At 43.7% G+C, this 26685-nt stretch overlaps 1 protein-coding gene across 1 annotated transcript in view; it reads right to left on the bottom strand.

Annotated features, from left to right (window-relative positions):
• Positions 1–24088, bottom strand: part of RDH10 (retinol dehydrogenase 10) — a 48595-nt gene extending 24507 nt beyond the window's left edge. Inside the window, exons 1-2 of the mRNA XM_068237507.1 lie at positions 23403–24088; positions 20746–20981 (exon numbers count right to left, since the gene is read on the bottom strand). Of these exons, the coding sequence (XP_068093608.1) occupies positions 20746–20981; positions 23403–23685 (519 nt within the window). The 5' untranslated portion in view covers positions 23686–24088. The remainder of the gene's footprint in view (positions 1–20745; positions 20982–23402) is intronic.
• Positions 24089–26685: the final 2597 nt, after the last annotated feature.

Below are 26685 nucleotides of genomic sequence, written 5' to 3'. Positions count from 1 at the left end.
AGCTATTCTAATGTGTTCTGGCTTACTGCAGCACGTTCTACTATCACCATCTCTGTAATAAATCAACTTATCTCTCTCTTGTCAGACTTGTCAGCCTGTGTCTGGAAGGCTGCCAAGTTCTTCAGTGTTGTGGTTCTGTGATGCATCTCCCCCCTCCAGGCCCCTCTCTGCACACTGCCTGTGTATTTAGATTAGGACAGCTTCTCTCTTCTCTCTTATCTTTTACAAGCTGGATAAATCCTCCTCTGAGCTGGCTGGGCTTTCACATACTGAGGAATTACATACAGGCAGAGCTGTCTGCACTCTGCAGGAAGAAACAGCCTGACACTTCAGTGGAAGATAGCTGCAGGGGGAAAGAAACACACAAATGATCTCTTGAGATTCAAAAGGAAGTGTGTATACAGCCTGCTTGTGTATGGATGTATTTTCTATGTGTGGACATACTGTACATCAACCTACTTCCTGTTTTGGTGGCCATTTTGTTTGTTTATAAACAAACTTTTTAAAACTGTTTTTAACCACTTTTAATGCGGCGAGGAGCGGCGAAATTGTGACAGAGGGTAATAGGAGATGTCCCCTAACACACTGGTATGTTTACTTTTGTGCGATTTTAACAATACAGATTCTCTTTAATACATATGTTTAAGGCTTTAAGTGACATTTTGCAGCTCATCTTTGAAAATGCAGATAAATAAGAGATCCCATAGAGCCCTTTCACACTGGCTAACGCATGCAAGAACCTAATTTCGTGCACGTGTTAGGAATCACAGCATGACGTTGGGAAGTTGCGGTTCGACGCATACCAGTGGCGCTAGTTCTAATTCACCCAACAGGAAAAACACAGACGCTGGATGATTAAAAGCTCCCAGAAGTGTTACAACGTAGCGCTCTGGAACGCTTTGTCTAATGTGAAAGGCAACCTGAAAGTCAATAGTCTTTCATGTGACCTTTCTTACCGCATCCTAGGTGCATTCCATCAAAACAGCTCCTTGTGTAAAAGGGCCCATAGACCTGAAAACTCACTTTACCCATCCGAGGTAGACAAAAATCACTAAAGTACAAGGGCCCCAATCAAAAGACGTGCAAAGGGGGGGGGGGGGGATGCAGATACTCGCTGAGGTGGGAAGCATCTCCTCCCCACAGTGACTAAACTGAACCCAAAAATGGCCTTTGGAATCCAATAGTCAGAGAAATAAGGAAGTAGGCAATGCTGGCCCCCTCATGAGAATGCCATGTTGAAGGTTAGGGTGTCCCCATAGTTACTGGACGCTTTAAGACTGTATTAACATGTGTGGCCAGCATTGGGTTTCTGAAAACGACTGGAAGCTGCCAGCATTGCAAGCAGTGACCATGTGACAAAGACTCCCTCCTTTGCAGAAGGGAACTTTTATTACCTCACAGGTTACAGCTGCTGGGAGAGAGGAATTCGCTGTATGAAATAAACTAGTTATCACTGAAATTGGCTGCCTCCAGTATACAGATGGATCTCGTCACTGGAGGTGCTAGATGACATCAAGAGATGCTTGTAGACATCTGTTCTCTGCCCAGCGGAGCACAGGCATTGTATTCAATTTCCTTTCTTTTGGGAGTACTCCGAGTATACAACCCTTACAGGCCACTGCAAAAGGGTCATTTGTGTCTATCACACAAAAAAATAAAAAAAGGAAACCATTAATGCACAAGAATAACTCGTGAAAAAACAAACACAAACACACACACACACACACACACACACACACTTAAAGGGAAGGTTCAAGCAAAAAAAAAAAAAAAAAAAAAGTTTCACTTAGCTGGGGCTTCTCCCAGCCCCATGCAGCCATCCTGTGCCCTCGTAGTCACTCACTGCTGCTCCAGTCCCCCGCTGGCAGCTTGCCGACCTCAGAGGTCGGCGGGCCGCATTGCGTACATTTTTTACGCATTCCCACCAGTGCAGGAACATTAAGGCCTCTTGCACACTGCATGCATTTCAGATTCCGATTCCGCTTTTTAATCTGTTTTTACATCCGATTCAGATTTTTAATCTTAACTGCATGCTGCGTTTTTTGATCCGTTTTTCTGTTGAATGTATTCAAGGAAAATCGGAAACGGAATCGGATTTGCAGTGTGCAGGGAGCCTAAAACATACATTTTTTCGCATTGCTGGTTCAATGCGTAAAAATGAACGCATTGAACCAGTAACGCGTCAAAATGTATGTGTTAATGTTCCTGCACTAGTGGGAATGCGTAAAAATGTACGCAATGCAGCCCGCTGACCTCCGAGGTCGGCAAGCTGCCAGCGGGGGACTGGAGCAGCAGTGAGTGACTACGAGGGCACAGGATGGCTGCATGGGGCTGGGAGAAGCCCCAGCTAAGTGAAACTTTTTTTTATTTTGCTTGAACCTTCCCTTTAAAGCAATGACTTGGTGTGTAATGCTACAAAAACACAGCTTGTAAATAAGGCAGAAACAGGCTATATGCTGACCATCATGGCAGAGCTAGTGAACAGTGACACCGGTCTATTATGCTTGAACATCCACGACTATTGCAAAAGTAGCAGCAGATTGCTTTAAGGGCAGACTGCTGGTTCATTAAGTACTCAACACTGGATTTGATGGGCTCCAAAGATGTAAAAATAAATAAAATTATATTGCCCATCTTTTTCCTCTTTATTCAGAGCAGAATGGCACCATTTAATGCAAGTTCTCAGGAGTTCTGCAAAATATTTTGACTTCTGAAAAACAGCAACAGTCAAATGACTGAGCGGGACGCCCTGCAGTGGACTTTGAGTGCCCGGGTGGACAGCCTCACGCAGGCATATATGCCGGTTTCCCTTCAAGTTATGCAAGTGCAATTCTGGAGTAGCATGTGAAGCTGCATGTAAATGTTATTACGCTATGGCATCTCGTTTTTTTTATGAGTATTGGATTAAAGTGAATATATTTATCAGACATTGAACACGGAGTCGGCTTGTCTACTGTATAGAGATTGTAGGTTATTCATCTTGAATGCTAGATCCACCTGTTTTCTGAGGTGGCGACAATCTGGTGAGCCCCTCACTGTTGTGTGTGTGTGTGTGTGTGTGTGTGTGTGTGTGTGTGTGTGTGTGTGTGTGTGTGTGTGTGTGTGTGTGTGTGTGTGTGTGTGTGTGTGTGTGTGTGTGTGTGTGTGGTGCCCCTGGTGTTAGCATGCAGTAGTGATCTGGACAGTTGGCTGCACTTTTGGGGGTCATGTGAAGTTATATGCACCATTATGAAACGGGTTCACACTACACTATGCCAGTTTGTCTTTTTTCTAGGTCAATATATAACTGGAGAGCACAGACAGAACATTGACGTATACTTTTCAAAAGGGATATGTATACACCAAAATAAAAAACATTGAGACTTCACTGCTCTACCACATCATTAAATTGCCAACTGAAGAAAGTCTGCAATTTCAGGAAAGTTGTCATTTCAGCGTTGTTGGTTGTAGAAAGGCTACCATAAAATACGTCCGAGTCACAGGCAACACATAGCAATATGCTCCGGGCACTCTGGTTTCCTCCCACATCCCCCCCCCCCCCCCTCAAAATAAATAAATACAAGTTAGTTAACTGGCTTCCTCCTACATTGGCCCTAAACTAGGATACATAGACATGACTATAAAAGGGATTAGATTGTAAGCCTCTGAGGGACAGTTAAGTGACAAGACAATATAATCTGTAGAGCACTGTGGAAGAGGTTGGCGCTGTATGAATAATAATACACACACTAGAGGGAACCTGGTGAAGGTGGCTGATCGGTTGTCTGGAGCAGCCAGCGTGCACATCTGCTTCATATTACAGCAACAGGCACATTGTTCCCTGCTTACCCCACTTGGTAGAATCCGCTCTATTGTCTTTCCACCACTGTACTTCTAAACAGAGTCTATAATATATTTTCATCAATAACATTTTTTTTATTGATCATATTCATGTACAGAACATAGAATGATTTTACATCTGAAGCGTTAACAAGTATTAACAGTATGTGATGTGAGACAGGAAAGTTCTTTCAAACCTGAGTAAAGTCCATTGGAATTTACATGACCTTATCGGTTTCCAAAGGCTGTTCCTCTTCCATATGTCCAGGCTGTGGTGTCTTCAGTCGGCCGAAGCCGACACCAGAGCACACGGCTTTAAACCTGTCCTCTTCCTGGCTTAATTTATCTGATCCCTCTGTTACTTGTTATTGACAGCTAGATCGATCAGAACTCAAAATCATTTAAGCAAATGAACATAGATAAAACCTAATAACCATCAACCAACAACGTAGGTCTAACTCAGACCTTATTTAACTATTTGTGTCCATAACTGCGACTTATATTATAATATATACTATGCCCTTTAATGTGGGTGATGAGGTGTTAATTTTTGTATCTAGTGGGTACCTGGTCGTGGGGAGGGGGGGGGGGGGAGGTGAGTATCGGGTGGATTTTAACCTGGGGTTAACTCTCTTATTCTATGGGGCAGGTACTGGGACATAATCCTTCGTCTGTCACCATGTATCTGGGATAGAAAAGCTCTCTCTGTCAGTATTTAGTCTGCCTCTGATCGTATATTCCATATTCAGATTTAGTTTAGTGTTATTTAAGAGAAGGGCTGTAGGAAGCTCCTCATCGGACTTCCAGTTTAAGAGGATCAAATGTTGAGCACTGAAAATGATGTGGCAGATGAGGGATCTGTATCTATTAGGTACTTCATTAGCACCCACACATAGTAATGCTAATTCCGGTGTGAGTCTAAAGCTAGGCCAGAGGGTATTTCTTATAATAGATTCAACGTTTTCCCAAAGGCGGGAAACTGTAGGGCATTCCCATAGCATATGTACTAGAGTGCCAATGTTTCTCTTACATTTCCAACAAAGGGGAGAAGTGTGGGGTGAAAAAGTAGCCGCTTGTCTGGGAGTCTATAATATATTATACCCAGAACTGTTGGGTCCCTTTGTGTGACAGTTATGGTTCATATGTACACACTATCAAAGTAAACCTGAGGCAAACCTCGCACAAGAAACAGAGGGAGAGGGAGAGCTCTCTGGATCCTTCAAAGGCTTCCAGTGTCCTTCTCACCCCTAGTTCTACTGCCTGGATGATCACAACCATGCACGAGTGTACAAATGGCTCTGGCTTACTGCGCAGTCAGGGCCCTACTCAGGCAGATGCACTACGGCAGCATTCCTGCATGGAGGACCACGGTCTCAATCAGGATTCTGACAATCTTTTGGTGGATCTCTTTTGAGGGTCAGCTCACAGTAACAGTGGGGGACGTGGGAAACCTCTGCAGGATCCAGGGGCATTCAGCTTCAAGTATTAATAGCATTATTACCATCATCAATCTTTTTGCCTCTGGTCCACTTTAAATAAGGCTCATACTTGCATGCACAAAAAAAGAGCACGTAGCTTCCCATGAGTTTCAGACACCAGGTCCATTTGTATGCATAACATTTAAAAAGTTAAACACCTGTATTCAATGCAAAGCAGCTAAATCAAATACATTTCTGGGATGTATAAAGCAGGAAGAAACCAAAACAAACAAAAACCTACTCCCTCTGTATAAATCACTTAGTCCACATCTGGAGTATGGGATACAGTTTTGGGCACCACACAATAGAAACGATTAAAGTAAAATATGTCCACAGCGCTAAAAGTAAAAGACCTTTATTAAACACAATGGATACAATAGTATTTTGATTCTAGGCTCAATATAAAGCACCTTCCCCTCCCAAACACATCCAGTCAGGCATACAGCAATCACTCAGCCTCACTGCAGTGAGAAAGTCCTAAAAAAAAAAAAAAAAAAAAAGGCATTTAAAAAAAAAAAAAAGGGGATCCCAGTAAAGAATCAAAAAATGTCCTTTGTATAAAGGAGATTGTAGAATATCAGGTGGAATAATGTAGTCTGCCTGTAGGGGCTTCGTTCATATGTCCATGTATCTATGCAAAGGTGATTGGAAATAATCCAAAAATCTTCCAATCACATAGAGAGATCTCCACACAACACTTTCAGCACAGATATATAATGCTAACACCATGAATTGCAACGTCCAGTACTTCTGGGTATATAGATCTTTAAGCGGCATACATTACCACCTAGCCGTCCGTCTATGCAGCAATCCGGGCATGCAGCCTCAGTTGTCCAAGTTAGCAGCGGTCTGGGTGTGTAACGGATCTCCGCACTAGCCTCTCGCCGTCCACTCTGGCCAGACTCAGTGAAAACGCAGAGGTCGTGCGGGTGCTGGAGTAACTAATCCGGATCTTCTAGCTGAAGTTTGGTACATCCGGTTTATGGATGGGTGCGCTTCACAGCGGTGGATTTGTTTGCAGTGACGTCACTGTAACGTGCGAGCAAGGGATGCTGACGCTTCAAGGGGTACGCCCCTCTTCTTCAGAGCTACCCAACAGTCTCCATCCACCGCTTATGAGCGCCTCCAGCCCCTCCCAGATCCGCCCCTTTGTCATGGATAGATAGGCACACATCCGTGAAACGATAGAAACGATATTATCCAGACCTTGTTTCCCACTTAGGGTGCATACACACATCAGACCATAGTCTTTGGAAAATGAAAGATCACAGACCAATTTTACCCCCTTCCATGTAGTATGAGAACCATACCTACACAGTCTATTCTATTGAGTTGAACTCCATCAGATAGAAATCTTTGCAAGATGCTGCACACAGAAGATCAGTATCTGCAAAAGATCTGTTCCTGCAAAAGATCCATTCCTGCAAAATGCATTAAGGGCTGGAACCCACAGGAGCGCTTTTGGCAGCGTTTTGGCAGCACTGCGATATGCTAGCAGTTTGCCAAAACGCTGGGCTAATGTTAATGGATGGGGCAACTTCCACAGGAGCGTTTGCGTTTCTCAGAAACGCAAACGCAGGACATGCAGCATTTTGGGAGCGTTAGCGCTTCAATGTAAAGTATTGAACCGCTAGCGGAAACACTCAGCAAAACCTAAACTGAGCGGTTTTGCTAGCGTTTTGCGGTTCAGCACACTGTAACAAAATGAAAAATAATTCACAGGACCAGTCAGGATAAAAACGCTAGGCACCCGCTGGGGAAAAAAATACAATGTTGCAAAACACGACCAAAAACGCGCATGAACCCGCTTGCAAACCGCTCAGACAAAACGCTAGCGGTTGCGTTTTGCGTTTGCGGTTTTCAGTGGGTTCCAGGCCTCAGTCTATATCAGCTGCAGATCTCATACACACCTTGTATAAAACAGACATTCATCTGCAAATCAGATCCACCAGGATGGATCTTCAGATGATTGTCTGATTTGCAGATGAATGTCTGTTTAACAAGGTGTGTATGAGGATCTGCAGATAGACTGAATGCATTTTGGCAGGAACAGATCTTTTGAAGGTGTACAGCATCTTTGTGTTCAGCATCTTGCAAAGATGTCTATCTGATGGGGAGTTCAGCTCAATAGAATAGACTGTAGGTAAGGCTCTCATACTACATGGAAGGGGGTACAATTTTTATTAAATATAAAAAAAAGTGCTACTGTAGATAAAATAAACACAAATTTTGTTGTTTGGCTATTCTTACCACTTCACAAAACTTAGATTATGTTCCTATCACAATTTATGGTGAAGAGATTTGATTCTGAAATAATGCTAGAGTGAATTTTTACTATGAACTGAGAAAATACAAGTATTTTTAATGGTAAAAATTAATCTTATTAGCTCAGGAAACATATTCCCGTTCACCAATTAGTCATCAGATAGTGCCAGAAATGTGCACAGGAGCAAGCCCAATCCCGTACAGCACTGCTTCTGCTACAAGACGTATATTTACTGACCGGAAAAACGCATCGTGTGTATTCAGCATTAGATGAAGTCACAGAGGATGTAGATAAAGTGGTTAACATACTTGAACAGGTGCAAAGACGGACAACAACATTAATCGGGGATGGAAGGTCTCATTAATACAAAAAGGTTGGACAAACTGGCTTATTTAGCTTGGAAAAGAGATGGCTGAGGGGTAACCTGATTAACATGTATAAATACATCAAAGGGCAATACAAGAGCTTGGCAGATGAGCTTTCTGCTAACAAAAAAAAAAAAAAAAAAAAATTCCAACAGACTCATTTTTTTCCAACAAAAATAAAATTAAAAAAAAAAAGTGGGAAACAAATGAGAAAGTGTGTGAAAAAGTGTGATCCCTGCCCAAGTCTTCTCCAGCCTCATCCAGCACAGAATTGCACAGGACAGTCAGGGTGTGAGGTGTTGGGTGACAGAAGAACAGATCCATGAAAGTTGACCCCCACAAAACCCAAATCCTGTGACAAGGGGCTGGAGCGTCACTTGGAAGTGTATGGAAACTGGTCAGACTACAGTTAAAAATAAAGCTATATTTGATTTGCTAATGTGGAAGTCCCACACCCAGTCATGCTCATTTACAATAAAACAGATAGCGGTGCCTGGAGGCATTTCATTTAAATGGATACACCTACCAAAAGCTGGATGCCAGCAGTATCTTTGTAGGCAGCCTCACTCTTCATGGATTCCCTGATCTGTGCTCAAACTCATTTACACTTACGTAAATTAGGAGCCTTGAAGGAGGCAGATCACACCAGTGTGTAAATGTTAGAACACAACTGTGACTTATAAGGCACCCTGCCATAGAAGATCTCTGCCTTTGATGTGACAGTGCATCCCTAGTTATATAATCTGGCAGAGAAGAAGAATCCCATGTGTGAGGGACAATGATATATATATATATATATATATATATATATATATATATATATATATATATATATATATATTTTATCATATATTGATATGCACTCAAGAGAGTCCAAGCCCTTAATCTTACAACAGGAGGGAAGGGGTGCGCAGTCAGGTGACATGCTCTGTGCTGGGGAAGCAACTCCCTTTCTTCAGACAAGAAGGAAGCTGGACCAAGCCAATTCTGGCATTTTAAAAATAGAAGGATTGCAAAAACGCTATGCATAGCCAATTTACACTAATTGACTTTCACATGCATTCCAAGAAATGGGAGGCCAAACTAAAGCCTGGTAAATCCAATCTTGTTGGCCAACTTTAGCACCTTAATGTAGTATGAGGACTAATAGATTTTGAATCGCATGCGGAAATGCTCTTGCGGTAAATCCGAATGAAAGCATCGACATTCACAAAACGTTACGCATGTTTTTCCCTGCATGCGGTAAACGATGCGTAAAAAGTGCGGTAAAAGTTAGCAACTAATGCGGAAAAATGAAAAAAAAACAAAAAACAAAACCCCCGTGAAATTCACAAAGAAAAAAGGGGAGCATCATTTCTGACTTCACTACTGATTTTATATCCCCTACAAGTGCTTGGTGAAATATTTTGCTTCCCATTGAGTCTGGAGCCTTGAGTTTACTGGACTTAATTTTTTTTTTTTTTTTTTAATTTATGACACTTCTGCCTGCATGGTTTCTGCATGTTTACGCATGTTTCCCCCAAAAATGTTACGCATTGTGAAAAAAAAAAAAATTGAATGCACATCTATCCAATACAGAGTGCTTACCACCTTGCTACACATGCTATTGGATCAGATTTGATCTGCAGTACCCCCCCCCCCCCCCCCCCCCCAGTAGAGAATATCATTTGCCAACATAGATTGATAAAACAATCAAGTGTTGGTGGTTGAGAAGGCCTTCATTTTTAAAAAAGATTTCCTCCACTTTTTTATTGCATCCATCATCCAATCTACAGATACTAGAGTGTATGATAGCCTGATAAGGCACACCTGTGCAGCACTAGCAAGAAGGCAGCCTATGTTGTTATGTGCATTGAGGCTCTCTGGGGACTCTGTTTAGAACCAATATAAACCAGCATGCACTAGAGATTCTTTAGGATGAGCTGACCACATGTACATGTTCAAGTTTAGAAGACAGACACTTCAGAAGAAGCTTCTGAACTTCAAGCAGAATACACCCTACAGAGCAGAACCTTCACACAGAGGTGGGAACATCTTTCCCTCTCACTTATTAACAGCCGCTAATAGAAGGGGTCTGTCTGCATTTGAAGAGACAACATAGTAGTGGTTTAATCAGTTTACAGCTAGTATGAGAAAAGCACACACTCCCTCCTCACTTAAACCTCATACACAAGGACCAACCTGCTGCCTGAATGTCTGACTTTAGTCTGTTGGATAATAATCAGGCATGTATGTGCACAAACAACTAGTCAAGCGACTAATAACAGACAGTTTGCCCGGTGCAACCATTGAATCTATTCACACGACTGTTGGGCTAATATCATGCAGTTGGTTGCGTGTGTAAAAGTGGATGAATGACTTGTACTTGTTTTGAATGCGGCCAAATCATACAGTCCATCATTCTGCTTGTGTGCGAAGTATGCAAATGAGTTGGTCATCTGGATGCGTGGACATACAGGTCGGGCAGTTGGTGGACGCGCCTTTACAGAGAGTGGTGCTAGAGATTTATTTTTTTTATGGCAAATTGGATGCAGTGAGGAGTAGAAAACAGGATTTGCACATCTGACAAATTCTAATTTTCCAGTCAATTATATGTCAAGTGAAGATGTATTCAAGGTAAAGGCTCTGGATCCTGTAGGCTTCCTACGGCCTCCTGGCCCCGCACCGTTGCGACACATGGACCCCCCAGAACATATCTGTTATGTGGCTGCGCTCCTCTTCATGGACAAGCGTGGCCATACTGCGCCAGTACGGTCTCACATGCGCAGTAACCTGGAGCTGCTCCATGCTACTGCGCAGGTGCGGCTGTACTCACGAGTGTGATGCGCTCGTGCACAAAGAAAAAAAAAAAAAAAAGTGGTTGTGATTTACAAGGATCCAGAAGCTTCCCTCAAATATTTTTTGTAATCTTTTCATCTCGGGTTCTCTTTAAAAAGCCCATAAGCATTAACGCTACTTTTACTTTGAGTCAGACAGGAGAAAACAACTTTATAAAATGTTTGGCTACTTCTACAAAAAAAGGGTGGCTCTCAGTGAATTCTAGCACGGCACCCTCTGTGCTACTAAAAATATTCCGCAGCCAACTGTTAGCGGCATTATGACAAAGTGCAAGCAATTGGGAACAGTGGCAACTCCACTGTGAAAAACTCAGTGGGCCAGATTTATCAAAGCATTACCAACAGTTCTTTTGCGGGATTGCCAGCCACAAAACCAAATTCTATTTAAACACTGCAGTGTATAAAAGATATATTTTTAAGCGCTGGCGATTTTGTAAAGAGCTTGTGCAATGATTTCCTATGGGAGTGTTCATATATGAGTGCTCCGCTTTCTAATGAATCGCAAATGCAGCTCCTGTACCATCTGAGCGTTTGTGTTCAATAGAAAGTATAGGGAAATCGCAAATCTCTTAAAGCGCTTTGAATTGCGATTTCCTGAGCACTTTAATGAATACATTGTATTTATTCATTTCCAGGTACAAGAGTTTACTTCCTGACTGATGTCAGGAAGTGTCAAAATAAACCGCTCAGCAAAAGCACTTACAAAGGCGATCTAAGCACAAAGTGCAGGGAAAAGCGATAAAAAGGCACTTGCGCTAGCGATTTGTAATGTGAACAAGGCCTTACTCCTTATTGAATCGCTACATTGATGCACAAAATGTCTTATTCAATGTATAAATAAAAACCACAACAATCCAGAAGAAGTTTAGATTAAATATGCTAGACTATTGTGGGCGAGTACTGTGGCTCATCTACTACTGCAGGCCAGTAGGTCTGAGTGACCTGAGCAAAGTTCCCAGTAAACACTACAGATACACTCTAGCGCTCAGTGAGCCAGTATCCGCTCTTCAGTACGGCTCAGGAGCTCAGATGAAGACAGACAAGACAAATAACATTTATATAGTGCTTTTCTCCTGGCGGACTCAAAGCGCCAGAGCTGCAGCCACTGGGACGCGCTCTGTAGGCAGTAGCAGTGTTAGGGAGACTTGCCTAAGATCTCCTACTGAATAGGTGCTGGCTTACTGAACAGGCAGAGCCGAGATTTGAACCCTGGCCTCCTGCATCAGAGGCAGAGCCCTTAACCATTACACTTTCCAAGCTTCATCTGAGCTCATGATTCATGCAATCGCCATATTTTACTCCCCTTTTTCCCATTGTTTGAGGCAACCTGTCAACCAGCCATGGTATAAGGTCTTCTCATTTGTAAGACAGCCATTTATGAGAAGTTGTGAAATACATATGCCTGGTACACACCATGCAACTGCCGGTCACATAGACAGGTCGAATCGATTATTTCCAATCATTTTTCTGATCAATTTTGTATAGAAAAAACACAAAAAAAAACCCACACGATTGGAAATCAGATCGGAAATAATAGTTTCAACCTGTCTTTCTGATGGTAAATTAGAAGAGGTGTCCTTTTCCACCTGCAGAAGCAACAGTCACTCATTCATGAGATAAAGCAGGGCTGGGAAAAGAAGCTCTCCAAGTCTCAAGGACAAATGGACACTGAGGGAAGATAGATAGCGATAGAGAACAATATTCCCATTGTCAGGGAAGACTTATCAGCATGTGAAATAAAGCTGGGTGCTAATCTTTAGTCAGACATTCCTCCTCCCCCTACCTTCCAAATGATATGTCCGAAGCGCAATGTTACAGACTTGTCACTAGGGGTTACTAAATATGGATTATATTCATGAACACTTCTGCTTAGTGCATGTTCAGTAGGTGACCTGCAGTGCTACAATCAAGAACAGCCACAGGGGGCAGCATACAGAACAAGCTAGCTAAGGGCTGCTTCACACATGGGAGTTTGAGGAGATTTCAGTGCTTTGTCAATTGCTGGCAATCAGCAAAGCCTTGTGACAAATGCATCACTAGGGATGATCAATAAGATGCAAATTCTTCTGAAATGATGTACATTTTTATGCAAATGTATGCAATTTGAAAATGGACCAATCAATTTAACCCCCTCCCAACACCAATTGGTGCCGGTAGGGTGGCAAGACCACGTAACACCAAGTCCTGGGGCGGGGTTTAGCAGGAGATCGTGCACATCTCCACTTGAATGATGGAGCTCTGCTCTGTCATCAGACTCCCAGCAGCGATCGCTGCTAGGAGAATGTTAGAAGGCGAAACCGCCGTCTATTTACACTGTACAGCACTGCGATCTACGGCAGCAATGTACTGAGGACAGCCGTGTCACTCTGCTGTCCCCTGGGGAGGCAAAGGAGCAAACGGCTCCTGTAGGTTAATGCCCATGACAGCTGAACGCTGTCATTGGCTGGCAGGGAAAAAAAAAAAACGAAACAAAAAACAACAATAACCTGCAGCAGTGATCAGAGCCCACGACAGAAAGCTCGGTTGGTGGGCAGAACAGGCGTGGGAGGCACTAACCAGTGGTAATATTGTCGCATGGAAACAGCACATGGCAAGATTACCGGTAATACTGCATGTTACACTATTAGTGAAACCTGTGGTACTTAGTACCGTTTCTATGGTAACATGCTGTAGTAATCATATCTCTATCTCACAGTCATCACATACATGCACATGCAGTGATGGCTAACCTCAGCACTCCAGTTGTGACAAAACTACAAATCCCATCATGCCTCTGCCTCAGAGTTATGCTTAGAGCTATCAGAGTATTGCAATACCTCATGGGACTTGTAGTTCCACCACAGCTGGAGTGCCAAGGTTAGCCATCACTGACCAAGGGTTTATAATGCTAGGTACAATCTATGAGATTTGACAGATTTGCTGTCAGATTGATTTCCAACATGTCCGATCTGATTTCTGATAGAAGTGAATGGAAAACAGCCGGAAATCAGAGCGGACATGTTGGAAATTATCGATTTGACAGTAAATCTGTCAGAAAATCTCAATAGTGTGTACCTAGCATTACAGAAGCTGGTAGATAAGGGCATCTTAATGCCTGCTACCATGGAATTTTTCGCCAGATAGATGGTCCAATACAGTGTTCTCCCCAGAATTTTTTTCCAGCCGGGTGGCATGAAAAAGTAGTCGGGTGGGGCGAAATGTGAGAATGCAGGGCCAGTGTTTTTCTGCATAATTCCGCTTATGGCAGAGAAGAGGAAGTGAGCCGATAACAGCCGGGTGCTCACCAAAACTAGCCGGGTGGAGCTCCCGTCTAAAAGGAGCCTGGGGAGAACACTGCAATAGATAATTTCTGACAGGTCCGATCGTTTTTCTGATCACTTCTATATAAAATTGATCAGAAAAACTATCGAAATCAGATCGGACCTGTTGGAAATTATCTATTGGACCAACTAACTGGCGAGAAATTGCATGGTGTGCACCAGGCATAAGTTTGGTGCAATCACTAAAATGGTCTGGTTGTTGAAACATGAGCAACAATGTATTCTGACCCCATGCAGCCAATTATGCCTGTAGGAGCGTTGGAATTTCTGGACAGCCTCATAACGCTAAACAGTATTACTGCCAACAGTGGAAAGAATAGCAATTTGAGCTTACAGGTGCACACATAGCAGAAACGCTAGTGTTGCGGAAAACACTGTTTTTGCCGCAAATGGAAGTCTATGGACCACAAGAAAAACCACAAATGTGTTTTTAAAAACACTGGCAATGGCCTCAATTCACGGAGCATTATCAAACGTTTGATAATTTACCTCATGGGTAAAATCTCATTTTAAATTCACTAAGGTGTTATAGATTTATTGAATGTTTTACCGATAAAACGTTCAACAAATATAGTAACACCTTAGTGAATTCAAATTAAGATTTTACCCATGAGGTAAATTATCAAACGTTTGATAAAGTGTTTGATAAATGTTTGATAATGCTCCGTGAATTGAGGCCTTTGTTGCATAATCTTCAAAAACGCACATAAGGACAGTCAATTGAAAACGTAATAGTTACATAGTTATTTTGGTTGGAAAAAAAAAAAAAAAAAAAAAAAAAAAAAAAAAGACATACGTCCACCGAGTTCAACCAGAAAACAAAATGGTATGAGTTTTTCTATGAATTTAAAAAAAAAAAAATATATAAAAAAAAATATATAATTGTTTTATGATGCATTTCCGCTATGGTCTTTCTAGTGATTTGCATAAAACAAAATGAAACTCATACAACACACATGCTTTTTTTATGCAAACCACAAACGCGTTAAAACTCCTCTGCCGAAAAAAAAGAACAAAAAAAAACCTGAGTTAGTGCGCAGTTTGGCTATCCCATGTGGCTAGGCTCTTTAATAGGACAATTTGCACTGGTATGCAAGGACACACACACTACCTGGCTGCGCATAGATAATTAAGAGGGAGGGTCTACAGATATACATGCCAAGCATCTATGGGGGAATCCCAGAATATGCCTCTATAGTTGGCATTACCCTGGCATTCCACAAGTTGCAGAAAAACCATTGGAATGTTGGATCGGCATCAGGTAGAAGCACCAATTTAAAAGCCAAAAAGTAAATTCCTGGACAAAAAAAAAGATGCAATATTTGTGATGCTTCACAGACTGTTTCAAGCATAAGAAGAAGTCTTCAGCTTAATACGACACTAGGTACCATCAATCCACCATGCAAATTCCAGCCTGTTAATCTGCTCGGAAAAGCAACTAGACGGAGACATCAGGGGAAAAATAAATAAATCTGTAACTTTGGCTAGTATATGGAAAGGTTAGAGCAGTGTTCCCCAACCCTGTCCTCAAGGCCCACCAACAGTGAATGTTTTGTATAAATCCAGGAGGGAGGGCTGGTGCACACCAAAACCCGCTAGCAGATTTTTAAACGCTTTTTCTTTATTTTTATGAGGCGTTTTGCTAGCGTTTTGCGGATTGCTGCTGCGGTTTTCAGTATAGTAGATTTCATATATTGTTACAGTAAAGCTGTTACTGAACAGCTTCTGTAACAAAAACGCCTGCAAAACCGCTCTGAAGTGCCGTTTTTCAGAGCGGTTTGCGTTTTTCCTATACTTAACATTGAGGCAGAAACGCATCCGAAATCCAAAAAAAATGCCTCACCCAGGCATTTTTCGTTTCTGCAAAACGCCTGCCGCTCTGGTGTGCACCACCCCATTGAGATACATTGACCAAGCAGATCCGCAGCCGCAAGCGGATCTGAAAACGCCCAAAAAGCCGCTCGGTGTGCACCAGCCCGTAGTGAATCAACTTTGCTGAAACACTAATTACCTCACCTGTGAATGTTTGTGGTTTCCTGCAAAACATGTACTGTTGGTGGGTCTGGAGGACAGGGTTGGGGAGCTCTGGGCTAGAGGACCCCCAACCAGGATTTTACCTCAGAGATCTGCCTTCTCCTCCCAGCTCATGGACCATAATACCAAGGAATAAAAAATATAAATAAATAAGTGGAGGTCTACTTCACAGCATATTTGTGGACTCATCTACAGTAAAGTTCACTTGACACTAGCAATCAAACTAGTGACAGAACTGTAAAAGTTCACAGTTGTGGCTTCATTAGCCACTGGTTAACTCAGGGGTATCCAAGCTTTTAGGCCAAGGGCCGTAATAGCCATACTTGAGAGCGCTAGGGGGCCGAACTAGCTAAATGAACACAATTTTTGCGGATTGCCATTAGGTACACTATGGCTGTGACATATTGTCAATTAAAACCATTCCACAGATAATAATCCATATACACTGTGTGCAGTTAGGGCAGTGGCAGTTGCTAATCAGTGGCTGTTACTGCTGCCAATCTGTGGCTACTGCTACAGTGGTGGCTGAACACCTACAGTGTTCTCTCCAGATTTTTTTTCCAGCCGGGTGGCATGAAAAAGTAGCCGGGTGGGACGAGATGAGAGAATGCAGGGCCGGCGCTTCTCTGCACAACTCTGCTTATAGCAGAGGAAGAGGTGAGCCGATGACAGCCGGGTGCTCACCAAAACTAGCCGGGTGGAGCACCCGGCTGAAAGAGCCTGGGGAAAACACTGACCTACAGGCAAACAAAGGGGGAGGCAGAGCAGTGACACAAGGTGGCCCCTCCATGTGGCATCGCAGCTACTCCTGCATGATATTAACAACTGTACAGAGCTTTGGGGGTCTTCAAAAATGTCTCAAGGGCCGCAATATAGACATGCATCGTTTAATTGAATTGGTACACACACTGAGCGCTGTGCAGTTCATTTCCCTGCACAGCTTTGCTGACTTGGCACAACTGCTCCTCTGGAATTAATGGAGCAAATATGCTGAGTTAGCAGAGATGACTTTCAATGGGCTGTGTTGCAGCCAAGTGTGGGCACAAAGGGATGAGAACAGAAAAAGAAAAAATACCACACACACTGTGACTGGTTTGAGTGACCAGCAATCAGTTCAATGGAATCAGTGATCTATTGGCCAAAAGGGCTCAAACATTATCAGTTTTATCAGATAAGATGGGGGTCATGCTGGGCAGTAGACTATAATCAGGAGGGTATGGGCATGTGTACAGCCATATACTGAATGAGCTGTACATAGGTAGGAGAGGCAGCATCTCTGCTGAAATCTGACTGGCAGTCAACTTAAGGTGGCCATTCACTGGTCGATTTGCCATCAGATGGATCCCTCTCTGATCAGAGAGGAATCGTATGGCTGCCTTTACTGCAAACAGATTGTGAATCGATTTCACTATGGAACCGATTCACAATCTGAGGAGCTGCCGCATACATTAACTGATCCGGCCGCTGTGAGTCTCCTGTTCTCCGCTGTCTTCTCTGCTCTAGGCTCCAGCTTCACTTTACTTCCTGCCAGGGGAAGTTTAAACAGTAGAGGGCGCTCTACTGTTTACACTTCCTGTCGGGACAGGAAGTGAGTGAAGCCAGCCTGAGCCCAGCACGGAGAAGGGACAGCGGAGAACAGGGGATTCGCGCCGGTGGAACAGGTAATGTATTGCCGCTAGCGGACATTCGAACGCCGCTATGGACGCACTCCCGACCCGCCGGCGATCGAACGAAATCCTCCGCACGGATCGGCAGGACCGATCGATTTCGGACGGAAATCGATTGTTCGGTCAGCGTTTGATCAACGACTTCACAGCAGATTCGATCAGTGATCGAATCTGCTGTATATCGGCGGGAAAATCTTAAGTGTATGGGCCCCTTAAGAAACACAAGCCTTTCTATTTCCGCTACTGTGATTTCAGCACGATCCGTTGGGGTGTATGGTGCAATTGCCGACAGAACAAAAAGAAAAAATAAATAAATCTTATAATCGGCATGATTGTGTTGGAATTTTCAAGCGCTCCTAGACTCTATATAGGGGCGCAAACAGAGCAAAAATGCAGCAGGCTGTAGATTGCAATACTGGAAAATAATAAATAAATTGCAGCACCGGCACCACGAATTACATGTTCGTTGAGGCGCCATGCCACAAAAACGCAAGCGATCCAACTTTCAGGTCAAAATGCAGCAGGTGGAAAAGGGCCCTAACAGCGAAGAATGAAGCGGTCAGATTGGACCACTACTGAACTGTGTATGGCAAGCTCAAGTCTTTGAAAGCCAGTACTGACAAAAGGGAAAGCGCTATACGGTCCTGAGTGCTGGCCCTGACAGGTGTTACTGTAAACCTAAGGAGTCACCCTACACTACCTACAGAGCACAAGTGCCGCAATCAGTGAAGCCTGCATAGCACAAGTGAGTGTGGTGTGTCACTGCGATGCAACCACCATCAACGGCAGCAGTCAAGGGCAGCACAGTGGCCAGGTGGATAGTCTTCTTGCAGTGTTAAAGAGACTCCGTAACAAAAATTGCATCCTGTTTTTTATCATCCTACAAGTTCCAAACGCTATTCTAATGTGTTCTGGCTTACTGCAGCACGTTCTACTATCACCATCTCTGTAATAAATCAACTTATCTCTCTCTTGTCAGACTTGTCAGGCCTGTGTCTGGAAGGCTGCCAAGTTCTTCAGTGTTGTGGTTCTGCTATGAACTCCCCCATCCAGGACCCTCTCTGCACACTGCCTATGTGATATATAGATTAGTGCAGCTTCTCTCTGTTCTATTATCTTTTACAAGCTGGATAAATCCTCCTCTGAGCTGGCTGGGCTTTCACATACTGAGGAATTACATACAGGCACAGCTGTCTGCACTCTGCAGGAAGAAATAGCCTGACACTTCAGTGGAAGATAGCTGCAGGGAGAAAGAAACACACAAATGATCTCTTGAGATTCAAAAGGATGGCTGTATACAGCCTGCTTGTGTATGGATGTATTTTCTATGTGTGGACATACTGTACATCAATCTACTTCCTGTTTTGGTGGCCATTTTGTTTGTTTATAAACAAACTTTTTAAAACTGTTTTTAACCACTTTTAATGCGGCGAGGAGCGGCGAAATTGTGACAGAGGGTAATAGGAGATGTCCCCTAACGCACTGGTATGTTTACTTTTGTGCGATTTTAACAATACAGATTCTCTTTAAACTACGTACCCATGGGCAGATGGATCAGTGATCCTCGCCGACGAACAAACGTTCCCCGACCCATCTGGCCTAATCTGCAAGTGTTTGCGTCAAACGATTGCTGAAACTGGAGCGGGAGTCTATCAGGGATATGAACAATCGCTCAGTGATCAGACATGACAGTCGTTAATTATGAACTATTGTCGCAGGCAGTCATGCATTGTTCAACATTTTTTCGTTAAAACAATGCCTAAAAATGAAGTTGCAAAAATCATGTAGTGGATATGGACCTTTAAAGGAGGCCATACACTTGCAGCAGATTCGATCGTCAGATAGATTTCTGTCCGATGCCTGTCAAGTCGAATCTGACGTGTGCTCCACACTAGGAACAGATTTCCAATAGATTTCATTCTGAAATCTATTGGAAAGCAATCTAAATGCATTATTGGACCATTAGATCCAATGCAACTCTTTGCTGGCAGCAGATTGACCTAGATTTTCCATCCAGTCAGAGAGACCAAATCGATCAGCTGATTCGATAGTATAGATTTACGATCGATTCGATGGCTCAAATCTACCAGTGTATGGGCCCCTTTAGGATCGCTGTCTTGAAATGTATCTAGGATTCCCTCTACATCCCAAGAACATACTGATAAGGTAAGTGGTTTCTTACCCCCAAAATCTTGCCTTAATATTCAGCAGAACCTTAAACTAAAAGGTGGCCAAACACTGATAGATTTGCAGCAGATTTGACCATCAGATAGATTTCTGTCAGATGCCTGTCAGGTCAAATCTGACAGAAATCTCATGTGTGCCACATACTAGGAACACATTTCCATTAGATTTCAGAATGAAATGAAAATCAATCAATCTAAAGGTATTACTGCACCATTAGATCCAATGCAACTCTATCGGCCATCGATCTGCTGCCAGGAGCAGATCTATTTGACAGGATGGAAAATCTAGGTCGATCAAAGCGATCTACCAATCGAATGTGCATCGATTTGCAGCCAATCAATTGGATGCAAAAAAAAAAAAAAAGTGTAAGATTAGAATATGAGCTCCTCTGATAGACGTTAGTGACAATCAAATGCAGAAAGACAGAAATGTACAGATTTGCAGCTCCTCTCTACTTGCTGGGAAGCAGCTTTACAAACCCGGCCGCGCTGCAATGTGCTGTACTTCGCAAGTGCGCCTGCCACGCTATGCCTTGGTGCGCCAGGAGATTAATAAGTATCCCCCAGTGAGTGTAGGAAATTGCAGAAAGAACTGTCTGCAGCCCTAATTAACCAGGATTAACACATCTCCCTGCATGAAGAAAAACTATTAAACTTACAGAGAATATAAAGAAAAGTAATGAGCTTGAGGACCGGAAGTCTCTTGAATCGCCAAGCAGAAGCACAGTACTAGAATTAGGAAGAACTCCTTAGTAACAGATACTGAACCTTACCCAGAAGTGAGCATGGCAGTTAACCATCATAGTCCTTTCAATCAGTTCATCTGGACACTCGAGGAGATGGTGTCCCGACACAACGCCAGCGTTATTGAGCAGCAGAAACACGTCGCCTACTTCCCTTCGGACTTTTTCGGCTGTGGAGTAGACGCTCTCCCGCTTGCCTACGTCACACGTGTACGTATAGACCTGGAGATTGGAACATGGGGGCTCTTCCTCTGCAGGATTGCCGGCTATTCATACAGATAGGAAAGAGGGGGGGGGGGGGGGGGGGGGAGAAAGAGAGAGAAGAAATACAGGGTGAGTCTTCAGCATTTCACAGATGATCTAGATTTCATTTGGCAAGAAATTGTTGTGCAACATTCATCATAAAGTCACTACAGTATTTACTTTACAAGGGCGCTTTGCTTGACCAAGCGAGATCCTCTGACGTCAGCTTGGAGGGCTTTATGCATTATAAAAATGTGCAGCTTCAAACGTCGTACTAATAACAGATGTAGAGGGCATTTATTTATGCAAGAAGGAGCGGGATCGCGTCCAATGCAAACTGTGACTGTGCTTTGATCAAAAAACAAGACAATGCACGGCCAAACAGTTTTACAGCTTTGAGGCAAATCTGTTGTGTAGCGCGCTGCTTGGACGGGATGATGAATGTTGTGCTGTGTATCAAAAGCTTTTAACCGTTTACTTGGGCTGGCGTTCCAGACGGCCTGGAGGACACCTGCAAGTCTCTAGCCCTGAATCAGTAACAGTAAGGGCCCTTTCATGCTGGGGCGATTAGCAGCCATTTACCGCTAATAACCGGCTATCGCTAATGCAATGTAATCTATATGGTAGGGATCTCACTGCCCCGATCGCCAGCGATCTGCGCTAAATGCAAACATGCCGCATTGTGATTTTAGAGAGATCGCAATGTATTTTAACCGCGATCGTTCAAACCTTCGTGAAAATGTCCAGTAAAGAACCAAAAAATTAAAATATACGTTTATCACGTAAAAATCTATGCGGCAAAACGCTAATCGCTAGCCTTTTGCAATTTTAAGTGTGAATGGGCCCGAACACAACCCTATCAGCAAGCCATTAATTCTGTAAAGGTACCCATACATTACTTGGTTTTCCTGTAGGATACAATCAACCATTTTGATTATTTTATCAGATTGGAGGAGAATCAATTCTGTACAATCAATGGAAATTGGCAGATTTCTGGTCGAATGTACTCAAACGAGCAGGAGGGAAAAAAATATTGGTTGATTGTAAATGGAATGGATACAGTTTCACATGATTCTGATCGAAAGAATGGATTTTTTATTTCAGAGCATGGAAGCATAACATCGTCCAGATCAATTAGTGAGGGATCTTGCGTGTAATGTGTGAGCCACTAGTTGATCGACTTTCTAGCAACCATACTGTAGTTGATCGATCAAAGGAGCGATAGATTTTTTTTGTTTTTACACACACACACACACACACACACACAGATTTGAGGTTTTTGATCATTCTTGTTATAGATTAACATAATGTTAACATCAGGGTATAATCTGGGTCCCAGGGTCTACGCATGCATACTGTATATACCCCTGAGTTTAGCTTTTTTGATTACATGCTGTATAAATGTGATGTGTATCATCTTAAAATACATCTTGAAGGTTTGAATTGTTTACCACTCACATATTACTTTGTCCATATGAAAGCAAGTTGCATTTTTTTAAACTGTTGGCTTTCCTAGTTCACTCATATAAAAATACAGGACGCTATCATCAACATATCAAAGAACTCAAGACACAGTGGAGGTGCATGTCCCAGGTACCAAACATGTGGCATGTGTACTCTTGAGGGGTATTTGAATTTGTCACAAAATTATTATAGAAGGTTTTGAAAGTAAAAAGGGCGGTGAGAGTTAAAACATGCATGGGCAAACATAACTAGATGTGTTTATTACATTTGAGGGGGAAGAACGTTTGGCTTAGCAGGTCACCACCAATAGGGGTTACTTGGAAAAACACCAACTTTTAGTATGTGCAGGAATAATGTGAGGAAACAATAGCATGCACATGTGAGTGCAGGAGTTATGTAAGAATGATGATATCTGATAGGAAGAACACTAAATTGCCCAACAGTTTCCAGACAGTGATTAGAAATAAATGCATGCTGGACTTGGGCACTGTGTTTACAGTGTGGGGTTGTTAGCACAATGCTAACACAAACATCACAATATAAAGGGAAGAGTGAGCTTGGATTCTGCATCTGCAGACTTGGGCAAAGTTATAAGAAGTTTAGCAGTGGTGATAACAGGGCTGGCACTTCACTGGTGAGTGCCTGCTCTCTCATTGGGCAGAGCAGGCACTCATAGCAAGGCTGGCATTGCACTGGACACACTGGCATAGGGCAGAGTAGGCACTACACTGGCATAGGAGGCACTCATAGCAGGGCTGGCACTGCACTGGGCACACTGGCATAGGCAAGAGCAGCATTGCAGGGCTGGCACTACACTGGCATAGGGCAGAGCAGGCACTCATAGCAAGGCTGGCACTACACTGGCATAGGGCAGAGCAGGCACTACACTGGCATAGGAGGCACTCATAGCAGGGCTGGCACTGCAATGGGCACATTGGCATAGGCAAGAGCAAGCACTGCAGGACTAGCACCGCACTCACCCCTCGCAGCGTCCTGGGCTTCCAGCTCCCGGTAGATCTCTCGCACCATGCCCGCCGTCTCCTCGTTGCTCTGCGTATTGATGTCCCATAGGACGAGCTGAGCCCGGCGGCGGGCGAACTCCAGCGCGAAGAGGCGGCCAAGCCCGCTGCCAGCCCCGGTGATCAGGCACACCTGCCCGGACACGCTCTTCTCCTTGGGGCGCACCAGCCACTTGGCCCCGGACATCACGAAGGCCCAGAGGACCTTAAAAGTGACCAGGAAAAACTCCAGCACGATATTCATGTTCCCGCAGCAGCAGAGGGTCTCCCGGGCAGGGATCGGGCACAGCAGCAGGACAGGGGTCGGGCACAGCTGGGCAGGGAACTCTCCCGGGCAGGGGTCGGGCACAGCTGGGCAGAAGTCTCTCCCGGGCAGGAGTCGGGCACAGGGAAGTCCAGCAGAGTTGGTTAGCGGCGCTGCACGGCGAGAGCGAGGCTTGGGGTCACAGTCCTCTCCATGCCCCGTCTAGCAGTCCCAGAGTGCGGAGTGCCCGGCTGGCAGCAGCTGCAGATCAGAGCGCCAGTCTGTGCCGTGTAGCTGCTGCTGATCTCCCGCGCATGCAGCCTGTTGATCTGGGGGCCCCCACTCTGCATGTTGTGCCCGGGGATCGCCCTATATACTCAGGCACCGGCCAGGAGGTATCACACGCCCCGCCTGCTACAGCACACACGCAACATACACGCTAGGGCGGAGCGCCCATTACATGCTGGGAGGGGAGTTACAGGCTTAAAGGACAACTCCACCCAAACTCATCTCACTTCAGCATTTACGCAGATGATCGCTGGAAACCTGAAACAATTGAGTAGGACGAAGTTTCTCAACAGATTTTCAATATGTATCCAATTATGAATGCCAAGTTCGCCCTAGCATTTATAACATCACAGCAATGACCTCTAGACATGTATGCATTCAATGGCAGTACGGCCATAAAAAGATGTTATCACCAGTGATACATTTCAGAATGTAAATCAGGGAGAGGAAAGATTTTACAATGAGCAAAAACACTGACTAAATAATCTATTAATGGATATTGTAAACAATAAGCAATTATTTCTGCCTGGCGATCTGTACAGAATGTTTGTTACTGAGAGTTCTATGCACAGAGGGAGATAATGCATGTTTGGTAGTTGGAAAAAGCTGTTATAATACAACAAAGTTCACAGACAGCAAAGGATATCTCACAGTGTGTGCGGGGATTTACCACAATATCAGCCACACAGACCCCCCTGATGATCTATTCCAGAAAAGGTAAATATTTCTCAAGGAAAAGGGAGTATCAGCTACTGATTTGGATGAAGTTAAAGTGAACCTCCAGACTAAAAATCTACTCAGCAGCACTGAAAAGGCTTGGTGTTTCTTTAACAGGTTCACAGCGTCAGAACTGTGTTTTTCTTACCCAATCCTCATTTTTAGCTGCACAGAAGAAAACTGCCCGGGCATTTTTCCCTTGATGCTGTGCAAAGCATGATGGGATTTCTGATGTTGTTGTTCTCCTTCTGCTGTTTAAGGTGTACATTTGTTTTTTTTAAACTTTGAATTTGAGATTAGAAGTCTAACGCGTGCAGCTGGGAGGGGTGATCAGGACACATGACAGTTGGAACTGTGTCTCATGCTCCCTGTCACCTCCTTTCAACCAAAAAGATGGCTGCCCCCATGAAAAAGATGGCTGCCCCCATAAAATCACAAACATTTGCCTGTTCTTTTAAAACAGGGTGGGTAAGAGATTATATTACCTATCTATTTTAATTAACATAACTAATGTAACTTAATGACAGTATGTTGGTTTAGGCTGAAGTTCCCCTTTAAATCCTTGGTTCAAGTTCCTTTTTAAGCTATTTACTGTACATGTCGTGATCTTTCAAGCAATTTTCCCCATGACCAGCTGTTTTTTGCGTGACGAGCGATCATTTCTGCGATTCAATGACATGGATACTTGTGCGTGATTAAGAAATCAACATTTTGCAACGCAAGGTGATTTCAACTGCCACAGCGGATTGGATCTTTCAGATCTTAGAAAACTCCGGCACAGAGTGCCACGATCATTTGAACTCTCGTTTGTGCCCATTGTGTGCCGTCTCTGACATCGCGTTTTCCCATGGGTAGGAAGATGGATCGGGGAACGCACATTTGACGGGCCACATCGCTGTGGGGTCCCCCAACCTATCTACCAGTAAGTACGGGCCTTTATAGTGGTAAATGCATTACAAACATTCTCCAGAGGTATAAACTCTTAGTTTTCTATGTGTAATTTATCATTGTAAAATAATATATCACACACAGAATGACAGGTACCCTTTGCACGCATCAGAAGTACCCCAGGGGTGCTCATGCCGCATGCTGAGAACCTGCTAGAGAACAGAGATGGGCAATGCCATTCAAATAATTCCAGCTAATGTTATGTAGCGTATGTTGCACCGATCAGATGAACTTGTTGTGGATAGCAACTTTTTTGTTTTTCTTTTTTAGTTCAGTAACAACCGGAAAGTGCAGCCAGAAATAGCAATGGCAGTTGGGCAAGGCAAACTGTCAATGGGCAGTATGTTACCTTCAGGGGGATACCACCAAAACACACACTGAGTAGTCACCCGAAATGATCACAAAGTTAGATTCTTCTATTAGTATTTCCTCTTCTGCTTAGCTTTACCTGAAGTACTTACTATTGATCTCCCTAATACAGAATAGAGAAAAATGGTGAGAATTTAGATGATAGAGAAAGTGACACATGATATAGCCTTGCATGGTTCATTAGAGAGTCTGCTGTCTTCTCCAATTAGAAATGTTCTGGACTTCTGCCTTCATTTTCCCGAAGATACGTAATAGTTTGCTTCATCTTCAGTGTTGATAAGCAGAAATTCCATCGATCCTGCAAAAGAAAGTAAAGGTGGCCATACACAAAAGGTGGCCATACATCAGGCAGGGCCGGATTTACCATAAGGCAATGTAGGCACGTGCCTACAGGCGCCTGATGATAGAAAGGTGTCTCACTATGCTCCTCGAGTGCCTCCTTCTTTATGCAAAGTCCTGAGCAGAGTGTAAATGAGAGGTTGCTCACCCGGCTCTCGGCATTTCACTGATGAGATCTCTCTTCAGTCGGGGGCAACTTAATACTGAGAGTACCTCTGGCTACCTAATACAAAGGGGCACCTGTAGCTACTTATGATGGGCAAGGGAGAAGTGACAGCTGAGACAGAGAGCACTTTAGCAGTGCGGTTTGGCAGGGGTTTGGAGGTTTGTGAAGGGCGA

This window comes from Hyperolius riggenbachi, chromosome 5, assembly GCF_040937935.1.
Source record: "Hyperolius riggenbachi isolate aHypRig1 chromosome 5, aHypRig1.pri, whole genome shotgun sequence".
Lineage (NCBI taxonomy): Eukaryota > Metazoa > Chordata > Amphibia > Anura > Hyperoliidae > Hyperolius > Hyperolius riggenbachi.
This window is presented reverse-complemented; position numbering and strand designations above follow the sequence as displayed.